The following is a 25954-nucleotide window of genomic DNA, read 5'->3' as shown; positions in this document are numbered from 1 at the left end:
GCTACATACAGTGGGGCAAAAAAGTATTTAGTCAGCCACCAATTGTGCAAGTTCTCCCACTTAAAAAGATGAGAGAGGCCTGTAATTTTCATCATAGGTACACTTCAACTATGACAGACAAAATGAGAAGAAAAAAAATCCAGAAAATCACATTGTAGGATTTTTTATGAATTTATTTCCAAATTATGGTGGAAAATAAGTATTTGGTCACCTACAAACAAGCAAGATTTCTGGCTCTCACAGACCTGTAACTTCTTCTTTAAGAGGCTCCTCTGTCCTCCACTCATTACCTGTATTAATGGCACCTGTTTGAACTTGTTATCAGTATAAAAGACACCTGTCCACAACCTCAAACAGTCACACTCCAAACTCCACTATGGCCAAGACCAAAGAGCTGTCAAAGGACACCAGAAACAAAATTGTAGACCATTACCAGGCTGGGAAGACTGAATCTGCAATAGGTAAGCAGCATGGTTTGAAGAAATCAACTGTGGGAACAATTATTAGGAAATGGAAGACATACAAGACCTGTTACGGTTTTCTAGGTGTGAAGGATAGTCGGACCAAAATGCAGCGTGTAGATTGCGATCCATGTTTAATGAATAACTTGAAACACGAATAAACACAAAATACTACAAAACAAAGAACGTAACGAAAACCAAAACAGCCTATACTTGTGTAAATAAACAAAGAGATAGGAACAACGACACTAAGGACAATCACCCACAACAAACTCAAAGAATATGGCTGCCTAAATATGGTTCCCAATCAGAGACAACGATAAACACCTGCCTCTGATTGAGAACCACTCCAGACAGCCATAGACTTTGCTAGATAACCCCACTAGCTACAATCCCAATACATACACACCAAAACCCCAAGACAAAACACACCACAATACAAAAACCCCATGCCACACCCTGGCCTGACCCAATACATGAAGAAAAACACAAAATACTTAGACCAGGGCGTGACAAGACCACTGATAATCTCCCTCGATCTGGGGCTCCACGCAAGATCTCACCCCGTGGGGTCAAAATGATCACAAGAACGGTGAGCAAAAATCCCAGAACCACACGGGGGGACCTAGTGAATGACCTGCAGAGAGCTGGGACCAAAGTAACAAAGCCTACCATCAGTAACACACTACGCCGCCAGGGACTCAAATCCTGCAGTGCCAGACTTGTCCCCCTGCTTATGCCAGTACATGTCCAGGCCCGTCTGAAGTTTGCTAGAGAGCATTTGGATGATCCAGAAGAAGATTGGGAGAATGTCATATGGTCAGATGAAACCAAAATAGAACTTTTTGGTAAAAGCTCAACTCGTCATGTTTGGAGGACAAAGAATGCTGAGTTGCATCTAAAGAACACCATACCTACTGTGAAACATGGGGGTGGAAACATCATGCTTTGGGGCTGTTTTTCTGCAAAGGGACCAGGACGACTGATCCGTGTAAAGGAAAGAATGAATGGGGCCATGTATCGTGAGATTGTGAAAACCTCCTTCCATCAGCAAGGGCATTGAAGATGAAACTTTTTTGCCCCACTGTATGTTAACTTGGGCTATTTTGAGCATTTTTCTTCTGGGATGCTTACTTGTTTGTATTGATTTACTGGGAGGCTTAGCAGAAGTAGATATGCTCATGTTATTTATGTTAGTGCAGGGTGAGCTGCACACAATGGTCCTCCTAGGGCACACCGCCTCAGTGCTAACAGTATGCATCTGGTTTGTAGGCACATGATTACTGCATACAATAGCTGTAGGATCAGCAGTGGCATTCAGAGCAGTTAGAGGGACATTTGGTTACTTACATTGTGTCTACCAACGCCCTTGGTGTAATGTACATTTGCTGAAGCATTATGACAACTCTGCATCACAATGGTAGGGATTAGCTGAGCTGGGCTTGGGTCATTGATAAGTCATTGTCTCAACGCAGCCTTATAATGCTGTGAAAGGATCCAGGAACACAAATGATAGGGTGGATCCCTTCCTCCTTATAAAATGTGTTGTTTGTTTCCAAAAGGTATCTACATTGTCAACAAAAGGTACACCCATTTAGCTGCAATAATCACGTAGCCATTTGTGAAGAGAAAAGTTAGTGTCTAGCAGAGAGTCAATCAGCCCTTTAAAATCCAGTTTCAACTGTTCAGAGCTGCCCTTCATAATGTCACTAAACCCACATGGACTACGATATAATCGATTTCCATGTCCTGACGTAGTACATTCGAGAGCAGCTTAGTAATGTAATTTATTCGATCTCCAGGATAGGACATTGTTTTTGCACCAGGAACGGTTGCTCCCGGCACCTGGTGCAGGCCTCCAACAGATGGAGGAGCCCCGCTCGATACAGAGCAGGGACAAAAGTTTATCGACTACGAAATCGTAGTAGTAGGCACTGTGGCTGAAGACATGGGCACGCCCAGCATCGAAGGTGCAGGAAGATCAGGCTCCAGGACAGCGAAACTATTCGTTGTTTGTATCCTCACGGGGCCTCTCGTTGGGAGTGTAGACTGCTTTGTGGGAGGCCTCGGCTTCCACGGCTCGTGACATGCGACCAACGTTGATTGCCTTGCTCCTCTTGGCTGATGGGGAGATCTGGGCAACACCGACCAGTCAGATAACGACAAACGACAAGGCAGAGATGTATCCAACAAGTGCGAACGCCATCCAGCCACCGGCGTAGAAAATGTAAACATTCCACTCTGCGTTTTCCCCAGTTTCTTACGTAGGCTAGCGACGTGCGTGATCAAGGAAGCCACCTTGGAACTGAGTGATCCGGTTTGTCCCGAAATAAAGTATAGTAGATAAAGCTCCTACAGCACTGGAACTGTTCATTTATTTCTCCAGACAAAGAGGGCTCCATTGCAAAAACTCCTCTGGTACCAACTTCATTAGCTTGATGGCTAGCAGCTTAGCATCTCAGTCAAGCAGGCTTCAAACTGTAAGCAGGATTCCGGGACAAGAAATAGTGGTCCTGGCGGATAAAAGCTAACCTCGTCGCAGAGTCCACTTAGAAACAATTTCGGTATACGTATTTAATGATCAAACGTTTTGTTTTAATAAAAAATAAACCCAAAGTTTCCAGCATACACTATAGGTAGTCTGTCAGGCAAGAAAGCAAGAGTTGATTGGAGGAGAGCGTGTGTGTGTGTGTGTGTGTGTGTATGTGTGTGTGTGTGTGTGTGGGGGGGGGGGGAATGGGAGTCATGTAACTGTATCACATAATTTATTATGGAAATCCATTACTCTCTTCCTAATATGTGTATGGTTGAGGAAAAAGAGAGAGCGGAAGGAAGAGAGAAACAGTGTGAAAGGGAGAGAAAGATTATGTTCCTGACCACAATTGTATCCTATTTTTTGCTTCTCTCCGTCTGTTACTATGTTCCTCTAGGTCAGTGAAAGTGAAGGAAGTGATATGGAGAATCAGGGCTTAGCAGCAAAAGGCAGGGAGGATAAGGAGTTACAGATGATTGGAGGGATAGAGATGTGGAGGGAGGAGTGGAGCGAGAGGTGAGTGGAGGGAGAGAGAAAGAGGAGAGTGAAGAGGGAGAGTAGAGGGAGAGAGGAAGAGGAGAGTGAAGGAGAGGAGAGAGGAAGAGGAGAGTGAAGAGGAGGGAGAGGAGAGTGAAGGGAGAAGAACATGGAGAGGAGGAGGGGAGGGAGAGGAGGGAGAAGACAAAGCAGAGGGAGAGGATGAAGCAGAGAGAGTGGAGGAGGAAGAGGGAGGAGAAGAGGTAGAACACACCTGAGACGGGAGCTTACATTTCCATGGAGTGTGTCTACCCCAAGTTCCACAATTCACCCTTGTACCACATAGCCTGGGCCTAAAGTGAAAGTGGCAGGGATTTTGGAGTTGTTTTAATAACCTCTCTGAACCACCCATACCGGATCCGGGTTTGAATTCGACAACATACGGTGTTCGCCACAAATAGTCAAATGAAACATTCCTGAAAATACAAGTGTCTCGCATGCTTCAAAAGCCTAGAATCTTGCTAATCCAACTGCGTTGTCAGATTTAAAAAAGGATTTACAGCGAAAGAATACGATGCGATTATCTGAGCACAGAACCCCGTATCAAACTACTTGTTCAACCAGCTCTTGCGTAACAAAATCACAGATTGCATTGAAATAAATCGTTTACCTTTGAAGATCTTGCTCTGTTTGCAATCCCAAGGCTCATTGTTACACAATGAATGGTCTTTTGTTCAGTTAAATCCATTTTTAATTGCCTAACACGAAACATTTTGTGAACGCTTATCTCATTGAATTTCGTGTCATTCAATTTTCGATGAAACATCCGACGTAAATACACAGACTATACCTGACTTTATCCAGTCATGTTTGGTTTCCTTGCAATCAACTGTTTGTTTGTAACACAACCAAACTTGATGGGTCATTTTGCGGGACATATTGACCCGGGAAAAAAACGATTGGAAGACAACGAGTGACGAGCTCATTGTGCACCAATTATTTGACCACTGTCTCGTTGATTGACTGTATTTTAACCCAATGACCACTGATCGTCTTGAAATCTAGCTGGGTAGATAGCCAATGAGCTGAGGTAAGCGGCAATATGCAATGGTTGTGTGTTGGAAGACCAACCCATGTCGTAAACGGCAGCGTAAAGAGAGTCATTCGCTATTGAAGTTTTATTCCGGAAGGAGCTACGCATTTTACGCACAGCGTTGTTTTGGTAAACGGGCAGATTCAACTGTTTATATATCAATCAGTATGGCAACTAAGTCAGGGAAAGCTAAATCTAAGTCCAGATATACAGATGTACACACAATTTTAGAAGAAATTTATCATAAGAGTGAGAGAGATTGTTTTAGGACGATTCATTTAGCGAGGAGTGGAGGAATATTTTTTTAACGGAGAGGACAACGTTGTAGCCATTGTGTATAATCTGTAACGTGCCTGCAGAAGAGGAACAATGTCACCGTTTTGGACTGGGAAGTTCCTCCCATGCTAATGCCGTTGTTTGAAATTAACAATAGAAAATGTTATTTGTGAAATGAAATAGCCTATTTGAGGCTGTTGAGTGGAGGGCAGGCCCACAACAACGGCCAAAGTGAAATGGAGACAGTAGATACAGCTGGTCTGTTGTAATATAATAAAAACAGTAGATCTAGCTGGTCTGTCATAATATAATAGAGACAGTAGATCTAGCTGAAATTTCATAATAGAAAAGAGACAGTAGATGTAGCAGGTCTATAATAATATATTCAACCTTATGTTCCCTGTACTCTATATATATATATATATGTTTATTATACCTCAGCAGCCCAATATTGTGTACAGCTTTGGCAAAGTGGGTGATGTTATATGCTTCCTGTTTGGCACTGTCCGGGGGTCTTATCGGATGGGGCCACAGTGTTTCCTGACCCCTCCTGTCTCAGCCTCCAGTCTGTTATATCTGGAGAACTTCTTCTGTCTTATCTGGTGTCCTGTGTGAATTTAAGTATGCTCTCTCTAATTCTCTCTTTCTCTCTCTCGGAGGACCTGAGCCCTAGGACCATGCGTCAGGACTACCTGGCATGATGACACCTTGCTGTCCCCAGTCCACCTGGCCTTGCTGCTGTTCCAGTTTCAACTGTTCTGCCTGCGGCTATGGAACCCTAAATTGTTCATATTTACTCTAGAGGTGCTGTCCTGTTGCATCCTCTACAACTACTGTGATTATTATTTATTATTATTTCACCCTGCTGGTCATCTATGAACGTTTGAAAATCTCAGCCATGTTCTGTTATAATCTCCACCCGGCACAGCCAGAAGAGGACTGTCCACCCCTCATAGCCTGGCTCCTCTCTAGGTTTATTCCTAGGTTTTGGCCTTTTCTAGGGAGTTTTTCCTAGCCACTGTGCTTCTACACCTGCATTGCTTGCTGTTTGGGGTTTTAGGCTGAGTTTCTGAGATATTAGCTGATGTACGAAGGGCTATATAAATACATTTGATTTGCTATATTTGGAGGACTGAGGGTCTTCCAAATATTGAAAGTGTGTAAATAGTTTGGGGGGGTGTGTTAGAATACAATTTTGGCATTTTGTATATAGTTATTTGTTCCAAAATGTATACATTCACCAATTTGGCCACTTGGGCACATTTGGGCTACTTGTGTGGGACACCTGGGTGACTTCATGATAAATGTCATGTAGCACACTCATTTTGGAAGTTATCATTCTGAAACTTTGCACAAGTACTGTTGCCCTCTTATAATTTTCACTGAAATTGTCCCCATCATCCTATCTGAATGTTTTTTTTATCTTGTTTATTTTAAAGATTATGATACAACAATAAAAATAAAAAACGTATGGTTTTTTTCATTGTATTATCTAAACCAGATCTATTGTGTTATATTCTCCTACATTCAATTCACATTTACACAAACTTCAGAGTGTTTTCTTTCAAATGGTACCAAGAATATGCATATCCTTGCTTCTGGGCCAGAGCTACAGGCAGTTAGATTTGGGTATTTCTTCAGGTGGAAATTGAAAAAAGTAGGGGGGTAGCTCTAAGAGGAAGTGGTAGGAAGTTATATCTGTTCCAGAGCTTGTAATGGATTACAACAAGAAAATGGCCAAGGTTGACCATCTTGACCAATTGAGGAGCTATTACAATGTTGGACGCACAGGCTGAAAATAGTGGAAGTATGTGTTTTGGGGGAAGCTCAACATTGTCATCATAAATGAGTACATTGTGTGGGGGAACCTGCAAAAGCCTCTTCCCAGAAACCGCATACACTGGTCCCTGAAGGCATTCAAAATGCAGCTTGTGCATTCACTTTGTGATATGGCTACAGTGGCATGAAGAGGGGAGCCAAGAGTACGTGTGAACTGAGTTGTAACTCATTTGAAAGCAGGCTCCTTTGAGTGCTCTAAGTGTTCTGTGCCACTTTGCAGGATGGGGATTGCTTCCAGAAGTTCCATGACATGTTGTAGGCTGAATGCAAACACTAAGGTGACATTGTGAAATATTAATTTGTCCTACAAATCATTTATTTTCTCTGAGCAGTTGTTGTGTTTTGTATCTTGTCTGTTTATCTGTCGCAATTATAAGAATATTTTGAAGATAAATACACAACGCAGAAGATAAGAGGATGAGAGGACTAAAAACAAGAGTACCTAGGGAAATGTAAATAGGAGTTGGGTTTCAGTTCAACAGCTGTTTAGAATCTGTGGAATGTCCCTCCTGAACCCAGAGCAAGGTGTGCTACGGGTACATTGAGTCTGGGCCTTCGGCCCAGTTGTACTGCAAGGCCTTCTGATTGGTCAACCCCAGGCTAGGGTGTGGGGTTATAAATGGCGTCCCGTCCCTTTGTTCGTTGGAGAAAAATCTGAGGACAGGCAGACTGAACATCTACCTTCCAGCATAACATCTTTGATTTGTCCTCTTCGAATAAACCTATTTTTCTCCCCCCGATTTGCTTTGGGGTTTGTGTTATTGTAGAATAGCATCAATTGCTAACACTTTCTAATACTTGTTGCATTAATTGAATTGTTGTCAAAGTAGGCTACTATTTCTACATTTGGTGTCAGGCCTGGTCTGTACTAAATCGTATTGAGAGAGGTTACCTACATTTTCCAATAGTCTCTGAATAGTTGTTTGCATTTTTACATTGTTACAGAAGAAAGAATCGCTGTCAATCAAATTGCCCACTTTGCACGGGTTTTGAAATACTTTTTGAATACTTTTTGGATATTTTATTTATTTATATGTAAATAACATTTATAAATATATTATACTTGGTACATTTTGATAAGGGGTGTCTTCACACAATGGAAGACAACATTTGTTTTATTCCTATTGACATGAATGCAGTGTCATTAAAGAGAGGTTGTACTCTTTAAAACTAAGTAAACTTTTTTTTGCTATGTCTGTTTGTTTTAAATGTGTGAGAACATGAGCTTTATCTTGAAAATCCTCAGTAAGCTACAGCAGCATTCTATAATTCTAATGGGGTCTAAAGGGTTAACTTCTTCTCTGAAAAAAGATTATTGTATTTGGTCAAACACAATTCTCTCCAACAGTTTACTAAGAACATGCAGGAAACTGATTGGGCGGCTGTTAGAGCCAGGAAAGGGTGTTTTGCTATAGCTTCCTTCCACACATGTGAACACACACACTCCTTTAGGCTTTGGTTAAAGATATAGCAAACAGGGGTGGCAATACAGTGTGATACCATTCTCAATAGTTTCCCATCAAGGTTGTCTATACCTTGTGGCTTATCATTATTGATGGATAACAATCGTTTTTCTACCTCTCCCACATTAACTTGACCAAATTCAAAACATCAATCATTCTCATTCATTATTAGAAATGTTATACACAAATTGGATGGTTCACTGTTCAATGTTGTAATTTAACGTCTGAGTTTGTCAATTTTACTAGTGAAATAGTCATTTCAATGATTGGCAATATTGAAAGGTTTTGTTATAAATTAGCCATCAACTTCAATGAACGATAGAGATTAATTGTGTTTTCTGCCCATGATATTGTTTAGGTACTCCAAAGTCTTTTTCCATTGTGTTGTATGTCATTTATCTTGGTTTGGTAATATAATTTCATATTTTATGTTATGTTTAGTCACAACATTTCTCGATTTAGAGTATTTCAACCAATCAGCCCCGAGCAGCCTGATTTGTTTACCACCTCTTTTGCATAATTTCTTTTAACCATATAATTTTTCAAACATCACCAATCCAAAGGGCACTAAAACAAAAAAACCAAGCTCTCTCTCATTCGTTGCACACTGTCAGGTTCCCAGGTAAAAGCTGACAATATCGCAATGTTATTTTTGTGCTAGTTGGCTGTACCTGCACCAAAACTCCAGTATTTTTCCTTCATAGCCTGTTCTCTATCTTCCTATTAAATAGGGAGCCAATAGGGTGTTTTCAGCACTTTGATTTCCATGACTGATCACAGTATCGAATCGCAATACATATAGAATCGTGAGAATCGCAATACATAACGTCAAGGCACCTAAGTATCGTAATAATATCATGTTGTGAGGTCTCTGGCAATTCCCACCCCTAGCGGGGACACAATCAATGAGGGCACCATCCTGTTCTGTACCCACTCTCCAAGGAGAATAGATTAAAAGGGAAGCATGTAGCTCTCATAGTCGATAAACTGTATATTGATAACCAAATGTTCCGAGACACCAAGACTACTCCATGGCTATTCTAAATATTATAAATTCCCATAGAGGAGTCAAATAATGGAATACCCAATACTATACATGGTAAGGATTGTAATAAAAAAATATATAGGAAAACAATAAAATACAACAGTTCATAAAGAAATAAACTACACTATACCATTCAAAATAGGGAATGGTGTAAAATAATTAGTATTCAACTTTCTATTTATTGAATTTTATAAATAGATTAGACAGCATTAGAAGAAAGGATAATTAGCTAAATAATACATCTTCAAATATAAGGAACTGGAAACACAAAAGTACTCAGAATCAATACAGTAAACAGAGGACATAAAAGGCACAGTATGTGGATATGTGTGGGTGTATTGTGATGGAAGGTTGGGTGTGTGTTTTTGTGTTTGGAAAAATGTAGAGTTGAGTGAAAATAGTTGCAAATACCATGTGTGTCTGCGAGCAGGGGTTGTGAAAGAGAGCTTTCAACTTTGTGCAGATATGGTATATACATTTTAAAATAAATTATAAATATAGATCATTGTCCTATCAATTAATTAAAAGTCCTTATCTGTTTCATGGGCCTACTGTGAGTAGCCTATACGCAATCTAAAACAGAAAGATAAATGCAGTAAGAGACCCACTAAAGCAGCACCGCCCCCTCAAGATTCTGAGCCTGCCTGGCAGGGTTGGTCCTACAAAGCCAAAGCCCCCTGATTGGTGAGCATAATATACAAGGAATTTCTCAAAGCTGCTAATGAGAACCTTGACGACCTTGTACCTAGCCGGTGGAAATTCCGGTGAGGTGCCCCTACCCAAGTAGTGACAGTGCTAGCAACAGTAGCTGCAGTAACCCATGGGGAATGGTCACACTCGGACAATCAGAGAGGGGGCCAATTATTGTGGCCCTGGTGGCAGGAAAAGGTCTGACTGCACAGAAGTACTTGGGAAAATGGGTCACATCAGGGGACAAGCATGTGTGGGTTGGAGGGAAGGGGGGTATGCAAGCTCAATTATCTAGGACTAGATATTGTTTAATCAAATAATTTTTGTTCAGTTTTGCATGCCTTCTCAAACAGCTGCAACTGTATATGCATTCGCACATCAAGTATTTTCTTGAGTTGGGCTCGGGGATGAAACAACATCTGAGCCTGTGGTTGTTTATGGGGGAAAGGGGTCTAGTATGTATGAGTGTGTGTGTGTGTGTGTGTGTGTGTGTGTGTGTGTGTGTGTGTGTGTGTGTGTGTGTGTGTGTGTGTGTGTCCCACATCTGTTGCTATGGGGTTAGGATGTTAGTGCCAATATTGGATGAATCACAATAACTGTTTGCTAAAATAATAATTGCTTGCCAAAAATGTATTCTTTGTAATGGCAATACTGGTTATAGGCAACAATCCTTCACATGAACTGCTTACATTATTACGCATATTATTTGTTAATTGTGGAAAGTAAGATATGCAAGATTTGTATAAATATACCAGTCAAAAGTTTGGACACATCTACTCATTCCAGGGTTTTTCTTTAATTTTAACTATTTTCTAAATTGTAGAATAATAGTGAAGACTGAAATAACACATATGGAATCATGAAGTATCCAAAAATCCAATATATTTTAAATTTGAGATTCTTCAAAGTAGCTACCCTTTACCTTGATGACAGCTTTGCACACTCTTGGCATTCTCTCTACCAGCTTCATGAGGTAGTCACCTGGAATGCATTTCAATTAACAGGTCTGCCTCGCTAAAAGCTAATTTGTGGAATGTCTTTCCTTCTTAATGCATCTGAGCAAATCAGTTGTCTGTGGCATGGTAGGGGTGGTATACAGAAGACAGCCCTATTTGGTAAAAGACCAAGTCCATATTATGGCAAAAACAGCTCAAATAAGCAAAGAGAAACGACAGTCTATCGTTACCTTAAGACATAAAGGTCAGTCAATCCGGAAAACGTCAAGAACTTTAAAAGTGCAGTCGCAAAAACCATTAAGCTCTATGATGAAACTGGCTCTCATGAGGACCACGAAAGGAAAGGAAGACCCAGAGTTACCTCTGCTGCAAATTGCAGCCCAAATAAATGCTTCACAGAGTTCAAGTAACAGATAAATCTCAACATCAACTGTTCAGAGGCTGCATGAATCAGGCCTTCATGGTTGAATTGCTGCAAAGAAACCACTACTAAATGACACCAATAAAAAGAAGATACTTGCTTGAACCAAGAAACACAAGCAATGGACATTAGAGTGGTGGAAATCTGTCCTTTGGTCTGAATTTTAGATTTTTGTTTCCAACCGCCATGTCTTTGTGAGACGCAGACTAGTTTAACAAATTTTCTCTGCATGTGTAGATGGGTGAAAGATGAGGCGAGTAAATTTGGTGTCCGAAGGCCATTCATTTAACATAAAAAGATAAACATGTATAAATATAACATTAAATCACAATATATAGAATAATGGGCGACATATTTTATCTAAAAACTTTTTTCTGGATTTTTGCGCTTCATCAATGTCATTCAGTATAACAAAGGAAAAAGCCATTTTAAAGCATATCACATGATAGTAATCATGTGACATCACAAAGAAGACCCATTGAAGACCCTCTATCAATGTGATGAGGTGAGTAAATCTCTCTGAAAAAAATTTCTCCATTTAGTAACCTTTGTAACAAAACCGCATGTCTTTCAGTACAACACAGAAAACATACTTATAATGATATTATTTTATTATTATTAAAATTATTATTTAAATTTTGCACGCCCAATTTTTCTGTTTTTGATTTGTTAAAAAAGTTTGAAATATCCAATAAATGTCGTTCCACTTCATGATTGTGTCCCACTTGTTGTTGATTCTTCACAAAAAAATACAGTTTTATACCTTTATGTTTGAAGCCTGAAATGTGGCAAAAGGTCGCAAAGTTCAAGGGGGCCGAATACTTTCGCAAGGCACTGTAAGCTTTATTTTGGTGTATTGCACTTGTGATTGTATGAAAGTTAAATATTTCAAATAATTTAATTGGAATTTGTCGCTCTGCCATTTCACCGGATGTTGTCAAATATTAACCCATGTTTTCACTAGTTTACAACATTTTATTGTGCAATTCATATTAACATGTAGTATGAATACTGAATATATAATTTAAACCATTTTATGGCATTTTAAGGTATTTCAAGGCACATTATCTTTATTTTGTACTAAGGAGAGGGCTGCATGACACAGACAAAATATTACCACAGATCCAGTTGCTAGGGAGGAAAGACTAGCCAGAAGAAAAGCAAGGTATTGTTTTCATGGTTTCATGCTACTGTGAGCAACAGAATATGATATCATTGGATATAACGCTGGGCGGATAACACCTAACATTATTAAGTTCCACTATTACACTGTGGTTAATGTTTTCTTGCACTGCAGTTAAGGTATAACTGATTGATTATATTAGTTCATATAATATCACACACACACACAATTATGGGTAAAAAATGGATTATGATTTATATTAGTTAAGAGCTGCTTCACATTTGGGGCACTTTATGAAAAATTGAGACTGTACAAGTTTGAATTTAAGTAGTTTGATGGGCATTTTATGTAGCTATTTTGTGTAGTTATCTTGAAATTGCATTTGTGTACCTGCATTAAATAGAAATGTACCTGTTACAGTGTAACAACGCATAATTACAACATTAACTTAACTTAATGCAACATAAAGTGATGCCGCAGGCTCAAATGATAGTAAAGTGATTATTATTAACATTAGCAATGAAATAGTAACAAAACATGTTTGAGAGAGAAAGGAAGAGGGAGTTGATTTAACTTTTCAACTTTGATTAAGTGTTATCATTGAATAGCCTACCATTAACTTCTTCTTGGCTGGTGGCAGTATTCTGTATTTCGGATGACTGATGTTCCCAAAGTAAACTGCCTGTTACTCAGGCCCAGAAGCTAGAATATGCATATAATTGGTGGTATTGGATAGAAAACACCCTGAAGTTTCAAAACGGTTACAATAATGTATGTGAGTATAACAGAACTGATATTGCAAGCAAAAACCCGAGGGGAATCCATCCGGGAATTCTTTTTTGAGCTCACCAGTCATTATAATGGCTGTCTATGGGAATATCAAATTAATACCTCCCAGATTGCAGTTCCTAGGGTGTCCACTAGATGTCAACAGTATTAAGAAAGAGTTTCAGGCTTGTTTTTTGAAAAATGAGCTAGAATTTGTAGTTTTTCTAAGTGGCTCCCATTATGGCTGTAGTGTTGTGGCGCGGCGTGTCGGTGAGGGCGCGCACTTCGTTATTTATCTCCGGTAATGAACATACTATTCTCCATCTTAAATTCTCTTTTTAAAAAAGAGGTGAAATGGAGACTAAATCAGAGGAGGTGCCGTGAAAAAATCAAACAAATGAATGTGGTGATGAACTTAACTCCAGTATCCACTGAAGGAAACTCTTTTGAGCAGCCCCCTGAACAACTTGTAAAAGTACAACATGAATCTGCACCTCCAGAGCTGGAGCAACCATCTGAGTCCTTGACTCCAAAACTAGAGCAATCCCTTGAGCCTCAATCTCAACCACTTGCTTCCTCCACTCCAGAAAAAGTGAAAAAGGTATCAAAGCATTGCAAGCGGCTGCAAAAGGAAAAATGAGAACTAAAGAAGAAAATTCTCCAACTGGAAATGCAACTTAAAACAATCACAACAAAAAAAGTGACAAATTACAAAAGGGCATGCAAAGGTCAAATAATTCATGTATTTATTGTGTCATTCAGGGCAACAAAATATTGTCATACAGTATAACACCAGTATTTTATATTAAAATACAATAACTTAGTTTAGTTGACTCAGAGAGACAAAAATAAATCTCAAAGGATCAAATTAAAGATTTTTTCATAGATTTTTTTCATTTTTCTTTCAGTGTAAGGCAGGACTTTTTTCATCATGTGGTATTCAAAATAAAATAATGTGATTTTTTTCTGAGTAGTTATATTTCTGCCAGTCTGAGAATGGATATATAACTTTGTGATTATGAAAAATGGGCTTTATTCTTGAATATAACTAATATAAAGGCATAGCTGACACTACAATGAACATAAAAATATTTTGGGGGAATTGTAATTGCTGTTATTTTTTTTGCTACTTTGAAAAGGAGGTGTGTTGCTGTGGGGGTGCTTTGCTGGTGACACTGTCTGTGATTTATTTAGAATTCAAGGCACACTTAACCAGCATGGCCACCACAGCATTCTGCAGCAATACCCCATCCAATCTGGTTTGCGCTTAGTGGGAATATAATTTGTTTTTCAACAGGACAATGACCACAATCAGGCTGTGTAAGGGCTATTTGACCAAGAAGGAGAATGATGGAGTGCTGCACCAGATTACTTGGCCTCCACAATTACAAGACCTCAACCCAATTGAGATGGTTTGGGATGAGTTGGACAGCAGAGTGAAGGAAAAGCAGCCAACAACTGCTCAGCATATGTGGGAACTCCTTCAAGAAAATAATTCCAAGTGAAGCTGGTTGAGAGAATGCCAGGAGAGTGCATTGCAATCATGGCAAAGGGTGGTTACACTTTTTTGGTTAGTACATGATTCAATGTGTTATTTCATAATTTTGATTTCTTCACTATCATTCTACAATGTAGAAAATAGTAGAAATAAAGAAAAACCCTTGAATGAGTAGGTGTGTCCAAACTTTTGACTGGTACTGTATATGTTTTGATAACTATATATAATACAAATTGAGGTGAGGATGTTGGAAATTATTTTGGCAGTTGATCTGCTTCTATTCTGTGGGTGGCACTGTGTGCTCTTTTCGAGGGATGGGTACCTGATCTCTCGGGTGCCCTGGGATTCTGGGGGGGGGGGGTGGTCTGCTGGTCACTGGGATGACAATCCAACTTGGGATGGGGAAGGGTTTAACGGGTGGAATAGTGGAGAACAATTGGAGGTTTACTTACTTAATTGTAATGGCTTAGCAGATAATAAGAAAAGACAATCAGTATTTAGCTGGCCAAAAGACAAAAAATATAATATCTATTGTTTACAGGAAACTCATTCAACAATTTAAGATGAAGTTTTGTGGAAAAAGGATTGGGGGGGGATGAAATATACTTCTCCCATGGACAAAGAAACTCAAAAGGGGTGATGACAATCATTTTGATCCAAATGTGCAAATTGTCCAAACAGATCCACAAGGTAGATGGGTGATTTTAAGTATGTTATTGAACCATATATATATATATATATGTGGTTCATTAATCAATACGGTCCAAATAATGATGATCCATGCGTTTTTGAAAAAATATATTTCATAATTTATCAAACCTACAAGCAATACAAGACTCTATATGGTTTTAAATACCTAAATGGACCGTAAAAGAAATCACTCTACAAACTACCAACTTCATGCACTCAAGGAATTCACAAATGTCATGGATATACTGAAACTAGTGGATATATTTAGGCTTAAATATCCTGATCCGAGTGAGATATACATGGCGGAGGCTCAATCAACCAAGTTGTCTTGACTACTTTTTTAATGTAATTCTCGCTGGCGCCAAAAGTTGAAAAAGTGTTGATAGGGGACAGAATGCAGTCATACCATCAAATAATAATTGGCATATACACTACTGTTCAAAAGTTTGGGGTCACTTAGAAATGTCCTTGTTTTTCAAAGAAAAGCTCATTTTCTGTCCCTTAAAATAACATCAAATTGAAGAGGCGATTCCGTGATGCTGGCGTTCTAGGCAGAGCATCCTGGAGTCACGCCTTCACTGTTGACGTTGAGACTGGTGTTTTGCGGGTACTATTTAATGAAGCTGCCAGTGGAGGACTTGTGAGGTGTCTGTTTCTCAAACTAGACATTCTAATGTACTTGTCCTCTTGCTTAGTTGTACACCGGGACCTCCCACTCCTCTTTCTATTCTGGTTAGAGACAGTTTGCGCTGTTTTTTTATTTACCTGTTATTTTACCAGGTAAGTTGACTGAGAACACATTCTCATTTATAGCAACGACCTGGGGAATAGTTACAGGGGAAAGGAGGGGGATGAATGAGCCAATTGTTAACTGGGGATTATTAGGTGACCGTTGTACTGTGAAGGAAGCAGTACACAGCGTTGTATGAAATCTTCAGTTTCTTGGCAATTTCTCGCATGGAATAGCATTTTTTTCTCAGAACATGAATAGACTGCTGAGTTTCAGAAGAAAGTCCTTGTTTCTAGCCATTTTGAGTTTGTAATCGAACCCACAAATGTTGATGCTGCTGATACTAGTCTAAAGACAAGTTTTATTGCTTCTTCAATCAGACCAACAGTTTTCAGCTGTGCTAAATTAATTGCAAAAGGGCTTTCTAATGATCAATGGGCCTTTTAAAATGATAAACTTGGATTAGCTAACACAACGTGCAATTGGAACACAGGACTGATGGTTGCTGATAATGTGCCTCTGTACGCCTATGTAGATATTCCATAAAGAAATCCAGTTACAAAAGTCATTTACAACATTTACAATGTCTACACTGTATTTATGATCAATTTGACATTATTTTAAGACAAAATATGTGATTTTTTTTCAAAAACAAGGACATTTCTAAGTGACCCCAAACTTTTGAACGGAAGTGTACAAAAATTAAAATAAACCTGAACTATGACATTTACATAAGTATTCAGACCATTTACTCAGTACTTTTTTTTGCCTCGTTTCTTCTTGGTTATGACGCTATAAGCTTTGCACAACGGTATTTGAGGAGTTTCTCCCATTCTTCTCTGCAGATCCTCTCAAGCTCTGTGAGGTTGGATGGGGAGCATCACTGCACAGCTATTTTCGGTATCTCCAGAGATGCTCGATTGGGTTCAAGTCAAGGGCTCTGGCTGGGTCACTCAAGGTCATTCAGAGACTTGTCATCAGACCCGAGAATCGTGTTTCTCATGGTCTGAGAGTCCTTTAGGTGCCATTTGGCAAACTCCAAGCGGGCTGTCGTGTTCCTTTAACTGAGAAGTGGCTTCCGTCTGGCCACTCTACCATAAAGGCCTGATTGGTGGAGTGATGCAGAAATGGTTGTCTTTCTGGAAGGTTCTCCCATTTCCAGAGAGGTACTCTGGAGCTCTGCCAGAGTGACCATCAGGTTCTTGGTCAGCTCCCTGACCAAGGTCCTTCTTACCCAGATTGCTCTGTTTGGCAGGGCGGCCAGCTCTAGGAAGAGTCTTAGCGGCTCCAAACTTCTTCCATTTAAGAATGGAGGTCACTGTGTCCTTGAGGACTTTCAATGCTGCAGAAATGTTTTGGTACCCTTACCCAGATCTGTGCCTCGACACAATCCTGTCTCGGAACTCTACAGACAATTCCTTTGACCTCATTGCTTGGTTTTTACTCTGACATGCATTGTGAACTGATTTAACTTATATACACAGGGTTGTGCTTTTCCAAATCATGTCCAGTCAATTGCATTTACCACAGGTGATTCAAGTTGAAGAAACATCTCAAGGATGATCAATGGAAACAGTATGCACCTGAGCTCAATGTCGAGTCTCATAGCAAAGGGTCTGAAAACGTATCTAAATAAGGTATTTCAGTTTCTTATTTGTAATATATTTGCAAAAACTTGGTCATTATGGGATATTGTGTGTAGATTGATGAGGGAAAAAAATATTTGATCAATTTTAGAATAAGGCTGTAATGTAACAAAATGTGACCCGATTCAGGAAACTAGGCGTATGTCGCAAGTCACGACTTCACAGGAGAGCCGTTTTAAAGTAAAAAAATGGTTTTTTAGCAAAATGTGTATTTTGGGCAGAAATGCCTTTCCACTAGCCATCACTGGCTGAGATAATGAGTGGGCTGGACATGCCGAGGGAGGAGAGAGGATTAGTTTGCCATATTGAAAGCTTCTGTCTTTTTGAGCTTGTCAGTCTGTGCTGGTAATCTTTTCGAAATGCGGCTTTAAAAAAAATGATTGTGTTGTGGAACTGCATAAGAGTTGCTCTCCACTTTCTGGAGGATCAAGTTTTGAAATCAGTGGAGTATGATAGCTAAAGAGAAGGAGAAAACACCTGTCTCCGGATTACATCTTCAAACTAAGAGCAACCGTGGTATGGTGTTCCTGACAGGGAGACGCGGCCATCATGCATGATGATGTATGCAAGACCGTCTAGGGTTAGCTAGCTACATTTTCAGATATGACATGTTTCTAATTTTGACAGAAAGTGGTTTCATTTGAAGCTAAAGTGTACTGTTAACTAGCTAGCTAACATTAGCTGGCTGGCTCCCTAGCTGACGTTATTATTTATTTCCCAGAGCCGTTTGCTTTTCTAGTTAGAGCCTAATGTTAGCTAGCTAACATTGGACCTGGTTGGTTAGCTGCCCGCACTGTGGCATTATTGGCACTTTTGTTCATTCTTGTTTAACTAGCTAACATTAGCTGGCTGTCTCGTTAGCTAACGTTACGTGACGTGTGTGGTCTTAAACCTTGTTTACCTAGCTAGGTTCTTTGTTTACCTAGCTAGCTAGCTATATGTCTTAAGCTGATGTGTACTGTTAGCTATCTAGCTAATGTTAGCTGGCTGGCTCCCTAGCGAACGTTATTATTTGTTTCCCAGAGCCGTTTGCTTTTCTAGTTAGAGCCTAATGTTAGGCATTTTTGGGAACTTTGTTCATAGTTGTTTAACTAGCTAATGTTAGCTGGCTGGCTCGTTAGCTAACGTCATGTCACGTGTGTACAACAATTGTTGCTAGCAGAGCTGGTTAGGCTGTTTTAATTTTATCCAGAGGTAAACAAATCATCGGCCAGAGCGTCAATTGTGCGCTACGAGACGAAACGAGATGGGTGGGGCTAAAGTTAAAGAGGGTGTGAATGATGCTGAATGGGTGCAGTCAAAGAGGAGCACTTCACTAGATACCAAAACATTCAAAAGCAATTTTCTCAAACGTTTGTTAACAAGTGAATCAACTTTCAAAACAGAATTACTTTCCTATTGTTCCTAAAATGCCGTGTATGATATGCCATTTTGTAGCTTTGAGTCTCTACTTTTATCCAATGTAAAATACACCATTTCACATTTTACTACATAAAACTGAATCAAGGTGGTGAGTCACAAATGTGGAAAAAGTCAAGGGGTCTGAATACTTTTCGAATGCACTGTATACTGATTGTTTAAAGCTAACTACCAAAACTATTGCTGATGGTCTGTCTGAACATTCAAAATAAATATAAAGTAAGCCCCATTCAGCATGTACAGCTAGATGAGAGTTGTGTCTCTGGTAGCTTACTTTAATTCCAGTAAATCACGCTTTTCAACAGTGCATAGATAACAATAATGTACAAAATTACATAGATTGTCACAGCTAATAAAGCATAATATTGTGCAAGCAAGTTAGCGTTTGAATGCTGAAGTTTCCAAACATACAATTGAAGTCGGAAGTTTATATACACCTTAGCCAAGTAAATTTAAACTCAGTTTTTCACAATTCCTGACATTTAATCGTAGTAAAAATTCCCTTTTCTTAGGTCAGTTAGGATAACCACTTTATTTTAAGAATGTGAAATGTCAGAATAGAGAGAGTAGAGACAATGATTTATTTCAGCATTTCTTTCTTTCATCACATCCCAGCCTTCAAAAGTTTACATACACTAAATTAGTATTTGGTAGCATTGCCTTTAAATTGTTTAACTTGGGTCAAACGTTTTGGGTAGCCTTCCACAAGCTTCCCACAATAAGTTGGGTGAATATTGGCCCATTCCTCCTGACAGAGCTGGTGTAACTGAGTCAGGTTTGTAAGGCCTCCATGCTCGCATACACTTTTTCCAGCTCTGCCCACAAATGTTCTATAGGGTTGAGGTTAGGGCTTTGTGATGGCCACTCCAAAACCTTGACTTTGTTGTCCTTAAGCCATTTTGCCACAACTTTGGAAGTATGCTTGGGGTCATTGTCCATCTGGAAGACCCATTTGCAACCAAGCTTTAACTTAACTTTAACTGATGTCTTGAGATGTTGCTTCAAAATATCCACCAAATGTTCCTACCTCATGATGCCATCTATTTTGTGACATGCACCAGTCCCTCCTGCAGCAAAGCACCCCCACAACATGATGCTGCTACCCCCGTGCTTCACGGTTGGGATGGTGTTCTTCGGCTTGCAAGCGTCCCCCTTTTTCCTCCAAATATAACGATGGTCATTATGGCTAAACAGTTCTATTTTTGTTTCATCAGACCAGAGGACATTTCTCCAAAAGTACGATCTTTGTCCCCATGTGCAGTTGCAAACCGTATTCTGGCTTTTTTTATGGCGGTTTTGGAGCAGTGGCATCTTCCTTGCTGAGCAGAAATTCAGGTTATGTCGATATACATGTAGGACTCGTTTTACTGTGGATATAGATACTTTTGTACCTGTTTCTTCCAGCATCTTTTGCTGTTGTTCTGGGATTGATTTGCACTTTTCACACCAAAGTACTTTCATCTCTAGGAGACAGAACGGGTCTCCTTCCTGAGCGGTATGACGGCAGCGTCCTCCCATGGTGTTTATACTTGTGTACTATTGTGTGTACAGAACGTGGTACCTTCAGGCATTTGGAAATTGTTCACAAGGATGAACCAGACTTGTAGAGGTCTACAATTTTTTTCTGAGGTCTTGGCTGATTTCTTTTGATTTTCCCATGATGTCAAGCAAAGAGGCACTGAGTTTGAAGGTAGGCCTTGAAATACATCCACAGGTACACCTCCAATTTACTCAAATTATGTCAATTAGCCTATTAGAAGCTTCTAAAGCCATGACATCATTTTCTGGAATTTTCCAAGCTGTTGAAAGGCACAGTCAACTTAGTGTATGTACATTTCTGACCCACTGGAATTGTGATATGGTGAATTATAAGTGAAATAATCTGTATGTAAACAATTGTTGGTTAAATAACTTGTGTCATGCACAAAGCAGATGTCCAAACCGACTTGACAAAACTATAGTTTGTTAACAAGAAATTTGTGGAGTGGTTGAAAAACCAAGTTTTAATGACTCCAACCTAAGTGTATGTAAACTTCCGACTTCAACTGTATGTGCAAGAAACAGGCCACCTACCTCACCTTGGTCAGAGCATGAAGCTTGTCACAGTGCGTAGTTTGACTAGGCTACTGACATTCCTTAGGGCTGTTCGGGATGCAAAATGACTTGAATATCAATGACTGTCAACACAACTACATACTTAGTTTGACACTACAGGACAGGGCGCATCAGTTGTCACAAAAGATTAGGCATTTTTCACTAGGTAGAAAGAAAGTAATATGAGCAAAATCAATGATTCCTAATGTTTGAATCTATTTTCTTCGGGTCCAATGAGGTCATATCTTAAACATTTGAATCAGGGACCGATGTGTATCGGTGAATTACATCCGTAGTAAATTTGTGAACATATTCATTGTATGTTGTTACAATTGTTTCTAGACTTGAAATATTGAACTCTGTCGTTTGACTCCATATTAGAGTTTTTTTTGTCATCAACATGAGGACCTTTTTGTATGTTGCGTACCTGCGACAGTTGTCAGACCAACCAATCTGTGCTGTGCTTAGCCTAATTACTTAAGCGAGAAGCAGCAGCCCTGGAACAAAGAAATCCCAGACTCCCTTATCAGGTTAAGAGAAGTAGGTTATGGGAATCCTGAATTTATTCAACCATCTTTCTGGACTACCCGGCAGGTGGCCTCAGCACACATATCTGCAGTTGGATGCTTCTCATTGTTGGTGGTTGTTTAGGGTATGTTTCGGGTTGTTTGTGGTCGTTTTAGTTTTTGGGGGGTAACTGTTTGTGGTTGTTTGGAGTTGTTTGCGTTACCTGTTTGTGGTTGTTTGGGGTACCTGTTTGTGGTTGTTTAGGTCACCTGTTTGTGGTTGTTTGGGGTGATTAGTAGGACCCCGTATTTCTAATCGGGCATCATGAAGACAGCGCTGGACCCTCTTTACCTCTTTGGCGATGAGACGGCAGTCCACCTCGTTGTAGCTTTCTCGTATCTCTGCCACCGTGGTTAAAGTTGCTACAGCCGGGTTGATGCCAAATGAGATCCTCTCCTCAGGGACCAGCCTGAAAGGGAGGAGGTCTGGGCCAGAGCCTAGATGAACACATAGAATTACAGAATTACATTGTCAGACACAAATCCTGGTCAAACTGACATTGGTAACACAACTGACTCAAATATGTTTCTGTATTTCTGGAAACACAACTGACTCAAAATGGCAGGCATATAGTCAAGGTCATCATGAGATGATTCTAATAGATTATAAGAGGTCGTAGATGCTAAAGGAATCATGTGTTATACAGTATCTGCAAGCTTTAAGTAAATTGACTACACGGTCTTAAGTCCATGGCCAGTTAATGATCACCTGTGTTGCGTAGAGCCAGGTAGTTTCCCAAGTAGGCTGTTCCCTGGTTGTAGATGACTCCTACAGCCCCTGGACTCAGCACTTCCTCAAACAGGTAGGTGGGCCCGACGCGCCACACCAACGAAGCGTGCTGTTTCCATATAGACGGCGTTCCAATGAAGGCACACACGTCAATCACCGCCGTGGGTTCCATGGAAATGTACTGACCCGGGAACGGTTGGATGTACAGCATCTGACAGCGAATCAGAACACATAGAGAGTTCTCTGCATTTTCACAGCACAGAGTGAGCAAGGGAGTAGACAGTACTTCAACCAATGACATGAGCTACAGCTAAAAATCACAGCAGCAGCGGAAAAATCGCCAATGGCCTCCAACACAACAGAAGTTTATTCGATCATCTTTCAATGTAAAATGGATGAATTTACTCTCTCCTACTCCTGTACCTTTGCTGCTCCCACCAGTTCCCCATTGAGGTGGGCCGTGACCTTACAGCTCTTCTTCACGTCCTTCGCCATGACAATGGCCAGATGGTGCCACTGACCTGGGGTCAGCTGACTGGAGCATTTGAACCTCAATGAACCTGGCAGTGGGCTGGGGGTCCGCACCTCTGGCTCCATCATATCTGGCAATTAATACATCAATCAATTATACAACAATCAATCAATCACAGAAGGAGTTGCAGTCCAGATCAAACAGTAATCAACTAAAATTACAAAAATCCACCTTTTGCTAAATCTTTCTAAAATTAGGTAATTCAGAGCAATCATAGCCCCAATCCCAAATTGACCTCTAGACCACTTGTGGATATCTGAGAGAATTTGACAGGTGTAAGCAATAATGGTAATCTCTCTTCCTTGCCCTGTCATAAGATAGTTGGAAGTTATATCATAATGTTTATACCAATCAAATCCTTTCAAATTTCCAAGTGCACAGGGTGTAGGGCAGGGGTCTACAACCTTTTCAAGCATGAGAGCTACCAGTCTTCAATTTAATGATGCCACAAGACACGACACAGTGAACACTGAGGCTGTACCCTTACAGTTTTAAACAGTAACCAATAAATAGTAAATAGAAAATCCCATTACATTTTCACATGGATATAGCTTTTGATTTCTATGATGTAGCCTACAGTAACCTATATGTGACTCATTTTGGAAACTAGGCGTATGTCGCACGTCACTACTTCACAGGAGCGGCATTTGAATGTAAACAACTATTTGTTTTTATCAAAAAGAGTTTTTTTTATAGAAATGCCTTCCATAATAACAAACTTGTATTCCGTCCATAAATATGAACAAAAATGTTAAATTAGTCTGTGTATAGTCTGATTAATAATATTATTTGAATCAGAAAGCCATTTTCATTGCTAGTTGTAGCCTAATGTTAGCTAGCTAACATTGCACATAGTTTGTTAGCTACCTGAAGAATCATACCATAGCTATGACAATATTTGTATTGGTAGTAGTATGAGTTGGGATTATGCCAGTTCATTGTTTAGCTAGCTAGCTATATGTCTAAACAAAATACTCCACTTCGGCCGGATTATTACATGACCCATCAAATTAGCCAGGTGTGTATGTGGGTGATTACAGCCATCTATTGTATTTCATGAAGATGTGTAGCTTAGCTACAGTAGATGTGGCTGGGAAGTGGTTATAGCATTTCCTTCACATGACCCATCAATTTAAACACTTTGTTTTTGATATTGCTACTATGTAAGCTACCACTTCACTGTACTATTTACACGTTCTGTATCCTGTGCATGTGACAAATACACTTACATTCTATTTGATATAGCATGTGTTTACCACATGGCCTCATGTGACCCCTTAAATAGAAGGGTGGGGCTAAGGCTTAAGAGAGTGTGAACGATGCTGAATCGGTGTAGACAAAGAAGAGCTCTCCAGTAGGGGTACTAAAACATTAATCAACTTTCTAAGAATAATTACTTTGCCATTGTTCCTCAACTGCAGTGTATGATATAAAAATGTTTTGCTCTGAGTCTCTACTTTTATCCAATGTAAAACACACAATTTCAATCTCAAACACTGCCCCTTTAATTAAGACATCAACTTTTTACCTGACTAGGTTTTCAAAGACAGCTTGAAATGTAGCCGACACGTTTTGTGCTCTTTTAGGAAGCAATATCCCCATTGTAGATCTATACTTAGACAAAACTGGGCTAATAACTCGGTAACTAGCAAAGAATATAAACAAATGCACACCAGCGCAGCTCTGATCTGAAAAGCATGATTGAAGACTGCTAGTCGGCTACCCCAGCCAATAGAATTCTAATCCGTTGCGCTTTAGCTCTGCCTACAACAAAATCACAGACTCAATCTTGCAAAGTTAGATTTGTTTTGGTGTGTTGCATTGAAAAGCGGTTGATGTAATGTTGATCCGATCCGCAGAAAAAACATTGATCTACACTACCGGTCAAAAAATTTCGAACACCTACTCATTCCAGGGTTTTTCTTTATCTTTACCATTTCCTACATTGTAGAATAATAGTGAAGACATTACAACTATGAAATAACACAAATCATGTAGTAACCAAAAAATTGTTAAACAAATCTAACTATATTTTATATTTGAGATTCTTCCAATAGCCACCCTTTGCCTTGATGACAGCTTTGCACACTCTTGGCATTCTCTCAACCAGCTTCACCTGGAATGTTTTTCCAACAGTCTTGATGGAGTACCCACATATGCTGAGCACTTGTTGGCTGCTTTTCCTTCACTCTGCGGACCGACTCATCCCAAACCATCTCAAATTGGTTGAGTTCGGGGATTGTGGAGGACAGGTCATCTAATGCAGCATTCCATCACTCTCCTTCTTGGTCAAATAGCCCTTACACAGCCTGGAGGTGTGACAGCCGTCATTGTCCTGTTGAAAAACAAATGATAGTCCCACTAAGTCCAAACCGGATGGGATGGCGTAGCGCTGCAGAATGCTGTGGTAGCCATGCTGGTTAAGTGTGCCTTGAATTCTAAATAAATTACAGACAGTGTCACCAGCAAAGCACCCCCACACCATAAAACCTCCTCCTCCATGCTTTACGGTGGGAAATACACATGCGGAGACCATCCGTTCACCCACACCACGTCTCACAAAGACATAGCGGTTGGAACCAAAATATTCAAATTTGGACAATTTCCACCGGTCTAATATCCATTGCTTGGCCCAAGCAAATCACTTCTTCTTATTGTTCTTTAATAGTGGTTTCTTTGTAGCATTTCGACCACAAAGGCCTCATTCACACAGTCTCTTCTGAATAGTTGATGTTGAGATGTGTCTGTTACTTGAACTCTGTGAAGCATTTATTTTGGCTGCAATTTCTGAGGCTGGTAACTCTAATGAACTTATCCTCTGCAGCAGAGAGGAGTCTTCTTCCATTCCTGTGGGGGTCGTCATGAGAGCCAATTTCATCATAGTGTTTGATGGTTTCTGCGACT

The 25954-nt window shown here is 39.9% G+C and overlaps 1 protein-coding gene across 3 annotated transcripts in view; it reads right to left on the bottom strand.

The window, feature by feature from the left end:
- The window catches only part of wdfy4 (WDFY family member 4), a 167247-nt gene that overhangs the window by 99462 nt on the left and 41831 nt on the right, over nt 1-25954 (bottom strand). For all 3 annotated transcript variants that reach the window (XM_031835915.1, XM_031835916.1, XM_031835917.1), the window contains exons 22-24: nt 22942-23120; nt 22498-22729; nt 22081-22226 (exon numbers count right to left, since the gene is read on the bottom strand). In XM_031835915.1, coding sequence (XP_031691775.1) covers nt 22081-22226; nt 22498-22729; nt 22942-23120 — 557 coding nt within the window. The remainder of the gene's footprint in view (nt 1-22080; nt 22227-22497; nt 22730-22941; nt 23121-25954) is intronic.

Source organism: Oncorhynchus kisutch, linkage group LG11 (assembly GCF_002021735.2).
Source record: "Oncorhynchus kisutch isolate 150728-3 linkage group LG11, Okis_V2, whole genome shotgun sequence".
In the NCBI taxonomy this organism is placed as follows: Eukaryota; Metazoa; Chordata; class Actinopteri; order Salmoniformes; family Salmonidae; genus Oncorhynchus; species Oncorhynchus kisutch.
The sequence above is the reverse complement of the archived record's forward strand: the minus strand, read 5'-3'. Positions and strand labels throughout refer to the sequence as shown.